The following is a 16,867-nucleotide window of genomic DNA, read 5'->3' on the forward strand; positions in this document are numbered from 1 at the left end:
GGTAATAAACTTATTGTGTTGAAGGCTTTAAATCTACTTGAATGGAAAAGATAAATATGTAAGCAATGACAAGTTTATTCTTCCTTTTTTATATTCTAGGTTGTTCCTAAAGAGATCAGGTGGACTAATCATTATTAAGGGTGTAAAGGAGAAGAATATTTCCTAAAGGCATTATAGATTGAGAGAGCCCATCCAGTTGTAAAAAGTGAGAGGATCAGCACAGGCTTTGTGGAGGAGGGAGTCATAAATCGTCCTTAAGAAATTGGGTAGTGGAATTACCAAGAGCTAGGTGGCCAAATTGGGTTCTGAAAAAAAAGATGATTACATTTAGATAGAACAGATTTGAGGTACCAATGTGATTTTTTAGAGGAAATACAAACATGCAATTGACAATGTAGGACCAGAAATTGGGAAGAATGTCTTCCTAAAGGCTATATTAAGAATCATTGAGTAACGAGTATTGAGAGAAGTGATAAAGAAAAGGAATTTCAGAGTAACAGCTGATTCAGGAGTTAAAAGGAGGAAGAGGAAATGACAGAGAAGGAGAGTTCGAGAGATTGGTTGGCAAACAGGAGAGAGAGATGTTTCTGAATATAGGTAAAACTTTCAAGAAGGAGGAAGAGGTCAATGGTGTGAAATGTCAGAAAAAGTAGAAGATAATGAAGACTATAGAAAGAGAAATGTTCTAACAAGTTTCTGGGTGGCACTGATGCTGCTGGTCTGGGGATCACAATTTGAAAGGATGAGTGGGCAGTTAAGATGTGATTCAGGAGTTTAGTGTAGTAGTTAGTTGCGTAGGCTTTTCATTTGGACAGAACTAGAAAGATAGTGAGGACTAGAAGGTTCTCGGTGAGTTTTAAGAGTTCAGTATTTAGGGAAGAGAAGGTAGCCTTTGGGGATTAATACAGAGGTTGCAAACTGGCTGCCCTTATGCAAACTGCAGCCCAGGTTTATATTTTGTTTGGTCTACTGCATGTTAGTTCAGATGGTATTTTAAAAATATATAGTTGCTGTCAAAGAACAAAATTTCCTGAAAACCAGTTTGGTCATTAAATTAAATTTGTTGAAATCAGGCAGCCTTCCATCTATGAAGTAGAAAGGTGTTCTATGAGCTGAGCAGAGCCTATTGACCTTATAGGCAGAAAGGAGCTGAAAGAAGCAGAAATAAGGAATAAAAAGCAGATTGGTCATTTCAAAGTACTTTCCTTGTAGAGTTAAAACAGATGAGACATTCTTATCAGGCCAGTTTACTTAGATGGGGCCATGGGGCCTCTTCTAATGGGTTGCTGCGAATCTCTTGTTCTTTAGAAAACTATCCCATTTTAAAGGCTAGTTTGATTATGTGTCACCTAGCATGAATGACTCCATTCTGATTTGGTCTGGTCTTTCGGGGCCTAGTGAAGGAACTCAGTCCAAAACAATGGCCTCCCATAACCTCTTGTTTATGTTGTCAACATTTAGAAGTCAAGATATTTCACGTAAAAGTTCAGACTTCTAAGTTCTCTTGATAGTTTTAAACATCTGGCAACAAATGCTTGGAAGTGACTAGAGACTGCACTCATTAGACAGGCATTAATTTTCCATTGTGCCAAGAATCATCTATCTCTTCCTAAATGTGTCTTATACCTTGCTAACTTGCAATAATTTAATATTTGTTAACTAGATCAGAGGTTTTCAAACTAGCATGTGTCAGCATCACCTGGAGAGCTCATCAAAACACAGACTTTAGGGCTCCACCCCTACTGGTTTGATTCAGTAGGCTGAAGAGCTGATCTTGCTAAGACATTGTGGGTGGTGCTGATGCTGCTGGTCTGGGAACCACAATTTGAAAGGATGAGTGGGCAGTAAGAAAGTGGCTCTGGAGTTTAGTTTATTAGTTAGTTATGTAGGCTTTTCATTCAGGAAGAAATAGGTTCTGTTCTCTCACCCAGAAAATAAAGATCATATGCCTATTTCATGAGTTGCTTTTTAATATAATATAAGATAATGCACATAAAATATATATCAACATCCTTGAAGAGAGGCCTAGTTTATTGTAACTCTTCATTAAATTATTTGGTTGTATTGTTGTTATTACTACTTCTATTATGTCTTTCAACAGAATTGACTCTGGGAAGGAGAAAGTCAGAGATAGATTAAAGTTTTGAAGTGATCAGGGTCTTTTTTTAAACGAAGGAAGAATAAAAGCATAGAAGAAATTTACTATTTCTATGAGAGCATAATTGACAGCAAGTTACCAGGGGATGGAGTAATGGTGGAAACATAAAGACATAGAGAATCAGTCATGATATTGAGACTGAGTGCTTTGTATGTATGTATATATGGGACAACATCTGGTATGAGGTAGGAAGGTTGTAAATCCCACTGGGGCCCAGGGCATGCCACCCAAAAATGACTGTAGGAGACCAGAGTGCCAGCCCCAAATATTCCTCTTTGGCATATTGATTTTTTTAAAGCTTGTTATTTTGTGAAACTGCAGACACTGAAGTAGCTCTGAAAAACTCCGCTTTTATGAAGGAAATTTACATTTATATAGGAGATTTTCATTAGTAAAGGTATTTGTGTCAGAGAGTTACTCTATGACAACTTTTATCAGATGAGAGACTTTGATCTGCATAGCAAGGCAACCTTTATTCAATATACATTTCTTCCCCTCACCTTTCTATAATTTGGCTTCACCAGCCCCAGAAACCCTAAGCCCTTATTTCTTTCTGTAGCTCAGAATGCTAAATAAGCTTCAATCTGGGGAATAAGGGAATTCTGTCCCTTTTTTGAGTTTCATATTTTTGTGAGACTCCCATGCATACATGGGTACACATGTTATTAGAATAGTTTCTGTCCAGTTAAGCTGCCTTATGTCAATTTAATTTGTAGCTCAGCCAAAGAATGTAGGAGGGTAGAGGAAAGCTATTTTTCTATCCCCTACAATCCAAGGCATCCAACTCAGCTATAGGATGGTTAGTAAGGTAGAAGAAGACCCTATGCAATGGGTGGCACTATCTCCATATTTTCAATGATGATAGTCATAGAATTTAAATATTGCTTCCTTTCCACGTAGATAGTAGGTGGAAGTGAAAGGATTTTAATCCATTTCCTTCTTACTCTAAAATTCATGCCTTTTCCTTTAGAGCATGCTGCCTTTCAAGCCCACACTATTTTCTATTAGATCGAACACTCCTACTTGCCTAGATAATCTCCTTTGTCTTCAGTATTATTTCAACGTTATATCTTTCAGGAAACCTTCATGATTCCACAGTCTAATATAGACGCTCCTCCCATACTTTCTATTATCATGATCTATATATGTAATATAAATTACATATTTTTCTATTTCTCTGGCCGATTAGAGTTCCTTAGAGGACAGGCAGTCCATATTACTGTCATTTTGTCTCCAGAGATCAAAAAATAGTTGCTTAATAAATGAAAAAAATACAAGATTAGATAAATAGTATATTAGTTAGAGTTCTCTACCGGGACAGAACTAATTGTGTATGTGTGTGTGTGTGTATGTGTTTATATATATGTATATATGTGTATATGTGTGTGTGTGTATACATATAGATATAGATATGAGTTTATTAAGTCTTAACTCACACAATCACAAGGTCCCACAATAGTTCATCTATAGGAAAGCCAGCCAGAGTCCCAAAACTGAAGATCTGATGTTCGGGGGTAGGAAATATCCAGCATGGGAGTAGGATGTAGGCTGGAAAACTAGGCCAGTCTGGTCTTTTCACGTTTTTCTGTCTGCTTTATATTCTAGCTGTGCTGGCAGTTATTAGATGGTGCCTACCCAGATTAAGGGTGGGTCTGCTTTTCCCAGCCCACTGACTCAAATGTTCATCTCCTTTGGCAACAACCTTACAGATACACCCAGGATCAATACTTTGCATTCTTCAATCCAATTAAGTTTGACACTCAGCGTTAACCATCACAAGTCCACCCGTTGTCAACTTGAACCCACACATGTCTCCTGAGATCATACATAATATTCAAATAAAGACAATAAGGCCACAATTTTATCTAACATAATACAACTATTCTTCCTACAACTGGAAATGCACCAATCCGCAAACCAAATACTATTACATAAAGTTAACAATACTTCAATGCTGATATGAAGTCAATAAATTTTATGTCACATAATAAAGGAAAAAGGAAATAAAATGAAGATATTTTCTTAGTACAAGTGTATATATGGACACACATGTTTTTAACAAAAGAAGGAAGAAATACTCATGACAATTACAATCCTCATTCTTGCAACTGGTATTGATGACTACCTTCTACTAACCATTCTGTTTTCCCTTTGCCTTCAGCAAGCACCTCAGCAGGTTGTGTGTGTGTGTTTTTTTTTTTTTTTTTTTTTTTTTCCTGGTGGAGTGACCCAAACCTTCATTCCTGAAGGGTCTGGGCCATTTGTAATCCTTCCTGGATTGGGCTGTTGTCATTTCCCATTGACTTTAATGACAGGGCATGGTAATACTAAGAGACGCCCTAATAGATCTGTATTCCGCGCATACACTTCCTTACCTCCGTTGTGGAGTAGTACACTAATTTCATCTTGACAGTCTGGGTCAGTCACCCCAGCCAACAGTGTAACTCCGTTCTTAGCCTGTTGACTTAAAGGTAGGAGGAGCTCAAAGTGTCCAGGTGACAATTTTAACTTCCAGGTTAATGGAATCGTGTCTCCTGGTAGCAGCATTTGTCACTCTGGAACTAAGACGTCTAGGCCAGCAGAACATAATGTTGCAGGAACAGGGGCAAAAATTTTGCTAGTAGATCACTAGGAGTGATGTTGAGTGGTGCCACTTCCACCCCTTGATTCCTGGACCTGTGGATCCTGACTATGGGAGAAAGAGTAGCATATATTGGATGCTGATTTAGAGCATACATAGCCTTCTGGAGAACTTTGGCCAAGCCCTGCAAAGTACTGTCACCTAGTTGTAATTGTGACTTCGAAAGGATATTCCACCATTCTGTTAATCCAGCTGTTTCAGGACTATGGGGAACATGGTAAGACCAGAGAGCATGAGCATGAGCCCACTGCCACACTTCTTTAGCTGTAAAGTGAGTGCCTTGGTCAGAGGCAATGCTATGTGGAATACCATGACAGTGGATAAGGCATTCCATGAGTCCACAGACGGTAGTCTTGGTAGAAGAATTACATGCAGGATAGGCAAACCCATATCCAGAGTAACTGTCTATTCCAGTGAGGACAAACCTCTGCCCTTTCCATGATGGAAAAGGTCCAGTATCAACCTGATACCAGGTAGCTGGCTGATCATACTGAGGAATAGTGCCATATTGAGGGCTTGGTGTTGGTCTCTATTGCTGGCAAATTGGACACTCAGCAGTGGCCATAGCCAGGCAGATCAGCCTTGGTGAATGGAAGTGCATGTTGTTGAGCCCATGCATAACCTCCATCCCTACCACTATGGCCACTTTGTTCATGGGCCCATTGGTCAATGACAGGTGGCTGTGAAAAGAGGCTGAGTGATGTCCACAGAACAGGTCATCCTATCCACTTGATTATTAAAATCCTCCTTTGCTGAGGTCACTCATTGGTGAGCAATCACATGGGATACACATATCTTCACAGTTTTTGACCACTCAGAGATCCATCCACATACCCCTTCCCCAGATTTCTTTGTCACCAATTTTCCAATCATGCTTCTTCCAAGTCCCTGACCATGTAGCCACACCATTGGCTACAGTCCCTGAATCAGCATATAATCACACATCTGGCCATTTCTCCTTCCATGCAAAATGTGGAACCAGGTGTACTGCTGGAACTTCTGCCCACTGGGAAGATTTCCCTTCACTCTTGACCTTCAGTGATGTCCTAGAAAGGGGTTGTAGTGCTGCACCACTTTGGGTGGTGCCTGCATATTGTGCAGAACCATCTGTGAACCAGGTCCTAGTCTTTTCTTCCTCTGTCAACTGATCATAGGGAACTCCCCATGAAGCCATTGGTGCAGGCTGGGGGAGAGAAGGTGGGGTGGCAGGAGTGGACACCATGGGCATTTGAGTCACTTCCTCACGTTACTTACTTGTGCCTTCAGGACATCCTCAAGCCCAATCACATGTATACCACTTCCATTTGCTGATGGAATGCTGCTGTGCACGACCCACTTTATGGCTAGATGAGTCAGAAAGCACTTAGTTCATGATAGGCAGTTCAGGTTGCATGGTAACTTGATGACCTGTAGTCAAACTTTCAGTTTCCACCAAAGACCAATAATGGGCCAAGAACTGTCTCTCAAAAGGACAGTACTTATCTGCAGAAGATGGCAGAGCCTTACTCCAAAATCCTAGGAGACTCTGCTGTGATTTACCTACAGGGGCCTGCCAAAGGCTCTAAACAGCATCCCTATCTGCCCCTGACATCTCAAGCACCATTGGATCTGCTGGGTCAGATGGCGCAAATGACAGAGCAGCTTGCACAGCAGCCTGGACTTGTTCCAGAGCCTTCTCCTATTCTGGAACACACTCAAAGCCCTTTGGGTCACTCAATAAATGGGTTGGCGTAACACACCCGAATGAGGAATGTGTTGCTTCCAAAATCCAAGTACACCCACTAGGCATTGTGCCTCCTCCTTGGTTGTAGGAGGGGCCAAATGCAGCAACTTAGTTTTTACTTTAGAAGGAATACCTTGACAGGCCCCACACCACTAGACCCCTAGAAATTTTACTGAGGTAGAAGTTCTCTGAATTTTAGTTGGATTTATTTCCCATCCTCTGGCATGCAAATGTCTCACCAATAAGTCCAGTGTGTTTGCTACTTCTTGCTCACTGGATCCAATCAGCATAATGTTATCAATGTAATGGGCCAGTGTGGTATCTTGTGGAAGCAAAAAGCTATCAAGTTCTTTCCAAATAAGATTATGACACAGAGCTGGAGAGTTGATATACCCCCTGAGGGAGGACATTAAAGGTATATTGTTGACCTTACCAGCTGAAGGCAAATTGTTTCTGGTGGACCTTATGAACAGGAATGGAGAAAAGGTCATTTGCCAAGTCAATGGCTGCGTAACTGGTACCAGGAGATGTTTTAATTTGCTCAAGCAATGAAACCACATCTGGTACAGCAGCTGCAATTGGAGTCACCATTTGGTTAAGCTTACGATAATCCACTGTCATTCTCCAAAATCCATCTGTCTTCTGCACATGCCAAATAGGAGAGTTGAATGGGGATGTAGTGGGAATTACCACCCATGCATCTTTCAAGTCCTTGGTGTTGGCACTAATCTCCACAGTCCCTCCAGGGATGCAATATTGTTTTTTGATTTACTGTTTTTCTAGGTAGAGGGAGCTCTAATGGCTTACATTTGGCATTCCTACTATAATGGCCTTCATCCTACCAGTCAGGGAGCCAATATGGGGGTTCTGCCAGTTTGCAAGTATGTCTATGCCAATTATGCCTTCTGGCATTGGGGAAATGACCACAGGATGAGTCCAGACCCACTGTAAGTCAGACCCAAGCTAAAACTCCATCAATTACTTGACCTCTATAAGCCTCTACTTTAACTGGAGGACCACAATGACCTTTTGGGTCCCCTGAAATCAACGTCAGCTCAGAGCCAGTGTCCAGTAATCCCTGAAATGTCTGAACATTTCCCTTTCCCCAGTGCACAGATACTCTGGTAAAAGGCCGAAGGTCTCCTTGGGGATGGAGAGAGAAAAATTAACAGCATAAATTGTTGGTAGTGTAGTGGCATCCTTCCTCAAGGGGACCCGACCTCCCCTTCATTCAAGGGGTCTGGGTCTGTAAACTGATTCAAGTTTGGAAACTGAGGGGCCATGAATCCCTGTTTTTACAATTCAAATTAGTCTTTTGTCCATTTGACCTAGAAGTTTTCTGCTTGTATAAATTAAGTAAGAATGCAGTAGGCTTCCTATCAATTTCACTTATAGAAATACTATGATTAGTTAGCCAGTGCCAGAGCTCTACATGAGTCAGACTATTCTGATTGCGATTTTGCCTCTACCGTCTATTAAGCTATGCCCACCTTGCCTTTGAAGGTTGAGTGCTACCCCTTGGCCCCTGCCACCTTGGGATCCCATTATTCCCACTGTATTTAAATTTTGTAGTTCAGTGATTGCGGTTCCCACTGTTAGATCTGACATACAGAGAAGAGCAATTACAGGGCCCTTCAAAGATGCAGGTGCTGCCCTCACAAATCTATTTTGCAAGGCATTGGTCAAGAATATATCTTCTGGACCCTCCCAGCTGGGATGAGTAGATCTACAGTGACTAATCCACTCCACCATCCCAATCTCCCTAAGCCTTTGGATCCCTTCCTCTACAGTACATCAAAGGAGATCAGGCATTTCCAGCTTGCTCACAGTAGGTCTTTTAATCCATATTTCAGCTAACCAAGCAAATAAACTATTACAACCTTTTTTTTCACTCGACCTGCAACACTAAATGCAGAATCCCTACTTAGTGGGCCCAGATCAATAAATTCAGCCTGATCCAACTCTATGTTCCTTCTACCATTATCCCACACCCTTAATATCCATTCCCATGTCTTTTCTTCAGATTTCTGTTTATATAAATTAGAAAATTCAAGTAGTTCTTTTTGAGTATAGTGTACCTCCTCATAGGTCACACTCTGAGCCTCACCTGTAGGGCCCACTGGGATGTTAGTCTACTTATAAGTCTAGAAGCAAACAGGGCTGTTGCGGATGGCTCCTGAGGAGAATCAACATTATCTTACCTGGCAACTGCCTCAGGGGAGGCCATCACTTTTCCTCAGGCAGCGAAGGGTTTATCTCCTCATACAAAGGTGGAAAGACTGATGGCAGCATGGGTCGGGGAGGGGATGTTGCCACTACTGGGAGTGGGGAAGCTATTTCTTTTGGCAAAAAAAGTTTGTCAGAGTTTACAAACTCAGTGTCCCCAGCTTCATGAGAGGCCTCCCAAACATTGCCATTCCAAGTTGCAGGGCCCCATTCTTTTCTAATCAGTGCCCTCACTTTAAGGGCTTGTGTCTGTTTTCCCACAATTTCATGTCTTTCTCTACAGGAGATAAGACTTTCACTCAGGGCAATCTTAGCAGATTTGAGGCTCAGTATCTGCTTCTGAAGCTGAGATTAGAATCCCTGATTTCATCATTTCCTTTCATCACTTTGTCCACTGAACTCAGGAGCAACCAACCAGCTTCGTTATATTCCTTGATTCTCTACATATAGTCAAAGGTATTATGTGTAGAGTCACTAAACTCCTTGCCTCTCACGAATGGTGAATCAGGAATGTCAAATGCATTCATTTTGCATAACTCTCTAAACAGTTCATGCCAAGGACTATCAGTGTTCTCCATACTACTGGAAGTAGAGTCCTTGGCATTTTTGGGTCTAATAATGTTAAGCATCCAACTCCAGAAACCCCCAAACCAATGAAAGGACTTCATCCTTAATATTCTGTACCTCTAGAACCATATACATACACATATATATATGAGTTTATTAAGTATTAACTAAGATGATCACAAAGTCCCACAATAGGCCATCTGCAAGCTGAGGAACAAGGAAAGCCAGTCCAAGTCCCAAAACTGAAGAACTTGGAGTCTAATGTTCAAGGGCAGGAAGTATCCAGCATGGGAGAAGGATGTAGGCTGGGAGGCTAGGCTAGTTTAATCTTTTCACGTTTTTCTGCCTGCTTTATGTTCTGGCTGCGCTGGCAGCTGATTAGATGGTGCCCACCCAGATTAAGGATGCCTTTCCCAGCCCACTGACTCAAATGTTAATCTTTTTTGGCAACAACCTCACAGACACATTCAGGATCAATACTTTGCATCCTTCAATCCAATCAAGTTGACACTCAGTATTAACCATCACAAAGAGATGCATAGATAGATGAACAAATATATGAACCATGAATAAGGGCTCTGATCTGGCTAAGAGAAATGCTGAGCTCAACCACCTTAGGACACACAGGTAGCCTCTGCCTGGGAAGTAGTCGTTTACTTTGTGCTTAGTCTATGATGGAGGATGTGCCGCCATGTTCAGTATGATGATGGATCCAGGTAGCAATGGAGCAATGGTGGCATTGCAGGCTCAATCAGCATCTTGATTCCAGTGGGTCTCATCACAGGACAGGTCCTTACTATATACATCTACATGAGAGAGATAGTCAGATTGATGGCTCTGATTTGTTTGGATAGTTCATGGGACCAAAGAGGAGTGGCCCAAAAGGGGGAGCACAAAATAAAGAGCTCTATGTTTCTGATACAGAGGCTACCTGAATATCCCAAAGTGGTTGAGTCTGACACTGCTCTTCATGAGACGACACATCTTCTCAGTTTATTCATCTACCTGCGCATCAATTTTTCATCTAATTTAATCTTTATTTTTCATTTATTAAACAAATATGTATTGATCCTGGAGACTGAAAAACAGTAAGATATCCTGCTTGTCTTCCGAGATACTCTAATGGGACAGATAAACACACATAGACACACATGTATCAGATACACACACACACACACACATATATATATACACATACACATTTATGTAATTTGTAATATGCTAATTACAATGATAGATGTAAACTATGGGAGCAGAGAAGAGGAGCATCTACAATAGACTAGAATCAGATAAATCTTTCTGTCCACAGTGGTTGCATATTTCTCTCCTTTCACAACCAGTGCAGGTACATGTCTCTATAGCTATTGCCTGAAAAGGAGTGGAAATTTCTGCTCACCCACTCCTTTTAGAGTGAATCTTAGAAACTGAGGCTGACCGGTAGGTTGGTGAGGAAGTTCTCCCAGCCAGTGGAGAGTGGGCAAAAACCCTTTGGGAGCTGTCCTAGCCTGCAACCACTTCAGAAATTTCTCATTAATGTGCATTAAAGTGAGGGATTTATTTTTAATTTTATTTTTTTGAGACAGTCTTGCTCTGTCACCCAGGCTGGAGTGCCATGGCTCACTGCAACCTCCACCTCCCTGGTTCAAGTGACTCTCTTGCCTCAGCCTCTTGAGTAAGTGGGATTACAGGCACATGCTACCATGCCCGGCTAATTTTTATATTTTTAGTAGAGATAGGATTTCACCACGTTGGCCAGGCTTGTCTCAAACTCCTGACCTCAGGTGATCCATCCTCTTTGGCCTTCTAAAGTGCTGAGATTACAGGCGTGAGCCACTGTGCCTGGCCTAAAGTGAGGAATTCTTATTATGCAGTCAAACATTCAATGTGGTCAGCATGTTTACTACCCAGTTCCTAAAGATGTTCCACAAAACCCTTTCATCAGCTTAGAAGTCTGATCCTTCCTCTTCCAGAACACTATGAATCTGTCAGCGTTCCATCCTTGTCACTGTCAAGAACTGTGAGGAGTTTAAGATTGTATCCTACTTGCAAACTAAGAATTTAGTCTGGCACAATTTCATCGATGCTGCCAAAAAAATTGTAGGACAGAGACTAATTACTTGCAACAACAGCAGTAGAGTATCAACATTTTCTTGTACCAATTTATCAAGTCCCAGTTTTTACAGTGCAAGGCAAAGATGGTCACATGATACAGTCATATGCAATGGGTCATGTTGTAGGTTGTGTTCCTTCAGTTTAGGTAACACCTATTTTATAATGGTCAGTAAGCAAACCTACCCTTTGCTTTGAAAGTAGACATTATTTTTATCATCTAAAGCTGTAGTTATAAAAAGATAGCCCAAAGCAAAGGCAGTCAGTGCCACTGCTAGTTCTGAGAGCTACAATAGCTTCTACAGAGATTTCTACAAGTATGAGAACTTACATAAAGTGAAATCAGCCCTCTATCTTCATCTTCCCATTAACCAAGCTCAGCTTTAACCAGATCATCAATTTACTTTTGAATAGTCCATGTTCAACACTCCCTGCTGGAAACCTTTGAAATTTAAAATTTTCCTTTGAATAACTGTCCCATTTTATGTTTTCTCTTTGGGAGCAATATAAAAATGGGTTAGATAGTATATTCATATGCTAAAATTGAAAAAAAGCAACATCTAATAATATTTATTCAGGCCTTAGATATTTTAATGTGTATATTCAAAGTTTGAAAACAATATACATTGCAGAAAATAAAAAAGTAGTATTGATTTTTTCAACTTTTATTTTAGCTTACAGATTGCAGTGGACCAAAGGAAAATGCTTCATATATTGAGCAAAATAAAGAAAATCAGTGTTTTGAAAATGAAACTGATGAGATGACAACTGTAAGTGTTACACTGTTTTCTTTCTTACTAGGCTTCATGGGTAAGATTTGTCTTGTTCTCTGTGGATAGTGCTAGTAGTGTTAAAGAAAGAAAAGGAAATGTGTAACCTAATTTCTAGCTTTGGCCTGGTCAGCAAATTGGGTTCTCAGGCTTCTAAGCTGACACTGAATGTGTATCATTTTGAGTAGTTGTGTGTTTCATTTTGGGTTCTGTGTTTTAGTAGGTAGTCTTAAGGTGCTGGTTATCACACAATCATTTTGTAAGCTATTTCACTTTCCTCTCTTGAAAAATACTTTCATTTAACCTAGAAGATGTTAACTATTTGAGACAGTAATAAAATGCAAAATGTGCTTCCAGGAAAGGAAGTTATCTAATTTGGCAATGAGACTGTTTCTTTTCCAAAAGAAGAGAGGGAGGGTGGACATCCATGCTGGGCTCATGAATACTTGGAAAACACATTTTTGGATTTCCTGGCTGTTTGCAAGGATATTTGTATTTTTGCTTCCTGAAAATGAAGTCATTAGTCCTAAGTGGGATACGAATGTGCCAACCTTCCAGGCAGCTAAATTAAATAAATGCTGAAAAATATATTAGAGAAACTTTTGATTTCATAATTGGAGAGCATATTGCTAGCTTATGCTGCTTAAACGCTAAAAGCTTCCATTTCCTCATCTTATAGGGTACTTTTGAAATTTTAATGAGATCCTGAATATGAACATGCTTAGTACTGCTTGGCAAATAGTAGATATTCATGCTATTGAAATTAATTGCAAGTTTTGCATTTATTTTATTGAGGATATTTTTATTAACATTTGGAAAATAAAAATGAAGATATTAATGAAAACTTTAGACCTTTAATGATGAATAAATACTTCATATTTAATATGGTTTCTTTCTTTATTTTATTCCTGTTTTTCTTTGAACAATTTAAAATAATTGGGAGTATTTTTTAGGGATGTATTCTGTGTTTAAATAAACCTAATATACAAAACGTAAAGTTTGGAGATTTGATATTCCAGAGTCCTAGTGAGAAACAATGAAAATTTTTAATCAACTTATAGAGAAATGAGGAATCTTAAAGAAATAATTGACAGGACTTGGTGACTGAGTAAATTGAGAGTTAGGTGGTATCAGAGCAAAAATGGGGTTATTTGGAGGAAAGCTGACTAATGGATAGATAGAGTTAACTAATTCAATTATGACATCTTAAATTTGAAATAACATGGGAACAACTAAGAAAATACCTTGAGAGGAGATGGGGCATATTTGTTGAGAACTAAGTGTAATATCAAAAATAGGACAGTGTGGTAGAATGGAATGAACAAAAGATCCGAAGTCAGAAACCAGGATTTGTATCTTGGCTCTATCACAAATTAGTCATGTGACCTCAGGCACATTAAATGACTTTTTATTGTGCCTGAAATGAGATACAATGAGATTATACCTATTGTGACTATACTATAGGAATATAAAAAGGATGAAATGGGATAGTTATATATGAAAGGATTGATAGGTAAATGCTCTAGATATTGCATGCATTTGGAGAAATGAGTAGAGCACTAAATGCATTTAGGAATATCTTTGTTTTAATACTGTTTTAATTGTTTGATATTTTATCTTTTTCAGCAGAAAACAGAGTCTAGCCAATCTTATAAATTAGAACTGGTTGATTAAGGGACTAAGTAAATATTATGCAGGTACCACAATGGGTGGGGCAGAAAGTTAGGTTTCTTTCAGCAAGAGCAGAGAGGTAACAAGGTAGAAACACATTTGACTGTAGGACACATATCAGACTCATAAAGAAGAATCGTGTAAGAGTAAGTCATAACTGGAAACAGAGATGTTAGATTATTGTCTTTGTACACTTACTATTTGAGTGTTCTCGGGCAAGTCACTTAGACTATCTGTGTGCCTCAGTTTCCCAATCTAAACCCTAATCTCAAGAGAGAGACTGATTAGATATTAATAATTTATGGGGCTGGTGGCAGTAGCCCATGCCTGTAATTCCAGCACTTTGGGAGGCCAAGGCAGGTGGATTACTTGAGGCCAGGAGTTTGAGACCAGTCTGGGCAATATGGTGAAACCCCGCCTCTACTAAATACAAAAATTAGCCAGGTGTGGTAGTGTGTGCCTGTAATCCCAGCTACTTGGGAGGCTGAGGCAGGAGAATTGCTTGAACCTGGGAGTTGGATGTTGTAGTGAGCTGAGATAGCGCCACTGTACTCTAGCATGGGTGACAGGGAAAGACTCCATCTCAAAAAAATAAAAAAATAAAATAAATAAATAACATTATGATACATTTAGTATACTTTGATAGAATAGAATAATTATGTATTTTAGAGAATTTCAGCATTGCTCTTAATTATTTTTAGGCTATGGTATATATTTATACTCTTAAATAGCTGCACCTTCTAATTAATAATAATTTTGTAGCTCAGCTCTATTTTTCTAGTAACTGTTCTTTCTGATATTTAGAAGGAAACTTCTTTTTCTGAATGCCACTCACCTATGGGAAAGAAGATTTTTATGTTTGTTTGTTTTATGGAATGAGAGCAGAATGAGAATCCTCTTGTCTCTATATGTTTACATTAAATGCTTCCCATGGTCCTTATCTTAAAAGTGATAGTTCCGAGACACTAAATAGCCTAATCAGTTTTGGAGAATAAGAACAAATTTAGAAGCCTCAGACATCCTGATTTCAAAGCTTACTACAAAGCAACAGCAATCAAGATGGTGTGGTACTGGCATAAAGACAGATAGATATATTCATCAATGAAACAGAATGTAGATCCTAGAAATAGACCATTGCATATATGGCAAATTATTTTAAATAAGGGAGCTACAACTACCACTGGGGAAAGGATAGTTTCTTTAACAAATGGTGGTGAGAAAACTGGATATCTACATGCAAAAGAATAAAACTGGGCCCTTACTTTATACTATATACAAAAATTAACTCAAAATGGATTACAGATATAAGTAAGACTTTATAACTCCTATAGAAAATGTAAGATTTAAACTATAATAGAAAAATGTCAGGACACATTGGATTTGGCAACAATTTCTTGAATATGCCACCAGAAGCATAGGAAACTGAAAGCAAAAATAAACAAATTATACTGCATCAAACTTAAAGACTTCTGTACATCAAAGAACACAATCACCAGAGTGAAAAGACAACCAATGGAACTGGAGAAAGTATTTGCAAGTCATATATATGTGAAGGATTTATATCCAGAATATATAAAGAACTTCTAAAACTCAACAACAAATAACAAGTAACACAATTAAAAATGGACAAAATACTTGAATAGACAATTCTCCAAAGAAAATATACAAATGGCCAACACACCTATGAAAAATACTCAACACCACTAATCATGAGGGAAATGCCAATCAAAACAACAATTAAATATCATCTCACACCCATTAGGATGCCTGCTGTCAAAAGAACAGAAAATAATGTGTTGATAAAGATATGCAGAAATTGAAATGCTTGTACGCTGTTGGTGGGAATGGTGCCACCATTATGAAAAACAGTATAAAGATTCTTGAAAATCTTAAAAATAGAATTATCATATGATCCAGCAATTCTACCTCTGGGTAAATATCCAAAAGAATTCAAAGCAGGATCTGGAAGAAATATTTACACAGCCATGTTCATCACAGCCTTATTTGCAATAGTCAAGTGGTGGAAGCAGCCCAAATGTCCATTAACAGAAGAATGGATAAAGAAAATGTTACACACACACACACACACATTACGTAGCCTTAAGAACAAAAGCAAATCCTATCATAGGCTAACATGAATGGACCTTGAGGGTATTATGCTAAGCAAAATAAGCCAGTCACAAAAGGACAAACACTGTGTGATCCCACTCCTATGAAGTATCTAAAGTAGGCAGACTTATAGAAACAGAAAGTAGAAAGGTAGTTGCCTAGGGCTGGAGAGATGAGGGAGGGGAAATTAATGTTTATTGGGTATATATAGTTTCAGTTTTTCAAGATGAAAAACTCATCTAGGTATCTGTTTCACAAAAATGTAATATACTTAACACTGTTGAACACTACACTTAAGAGTGGTCAATATTATAAATTAAAGGTTATGTGGTTCTTAAATAATTTAAAATAATAATTTAATAATAATACTAATTTAAAATAATAATTTAAAAGCTGATGTTTTTGAGTTAATCTTTCCAGAGGGCCAAGTTTGAAAATTTTATAGAATCAGGATTAAAGGTAATTTTAATGGTAATACAGAGTAGTGAATTTCCTTAGTTTTAAATTATGTTTATTGTCAGTCTGCTTAAAGGGATTATATCATCTGCTGGAAAACCTCAAGTTATAGGATATATACCGCCTCCCAAGGTAGCTCGTTCCATCTGGTCAAGTTTGAATATTGTTAAGTCTCATATATTTAAAGCTTTATTTAATCAATCCAACATTAATGTGTTTACTGTCTCTAAAGCAATACAAACACTACAGATATGATATTATATATGATACATCTGTATTTAGGATTCTGTTTTTTTATACTTGCTTGAAAATAATGAAGTATAGTATATTCTGTTCAGATAAGGACCAAACATTGTAGTTTATGGTATTTACTACCTGGATCAATGAGTTCAGTGATTTCCAAAGTGCAGAAGATTATTACAACAAAGATGGGATGG

At 38.7% G+C, this 16,867-nt stretch overlaps 1 protein-coding gene across 7 annotated transcripts in view; it reads left to right on the forward strand.

Moving 5' to 3' along the window:
- The window catches only part of DLG2 (discs large MAGUK scaffold protein 2), a 2,166,350-nt gene that overhangs the window by 481,167 nt on the left and 1,668,316 nt on the right, over positions 1 to 16,867 (forward strand). For all 7 annotated transcript variants that reach the window (XM_031653896.1, XM_017949244.3, XM_017949248.3 and 4 more), the window contains one exon: positions 12,099 to 12,194. In XM_031653896.1, the coding sequence (XP_031509756.1) occupies positions 12,099 to 12,194 (96 nt within the window). The remainder of the gene's footprint in view (positions 1 to 12,098; positions 12,195 to 16,867) is intronic.

The sequence above is a fragment of the Papio anubis genome, chromosome 12 (genome assembly GCF_008728515.1).
Source record: "Papio anubis isolate 15944 chromosome 12, Panubis1.0, whole genome shotgun sequence".
NCBI classification, from domain to species: Eukaryota; Metazoa; Chordata; class Mammalia; order Primates; family Cercopithecidae; genus Papio; species Papio anubis.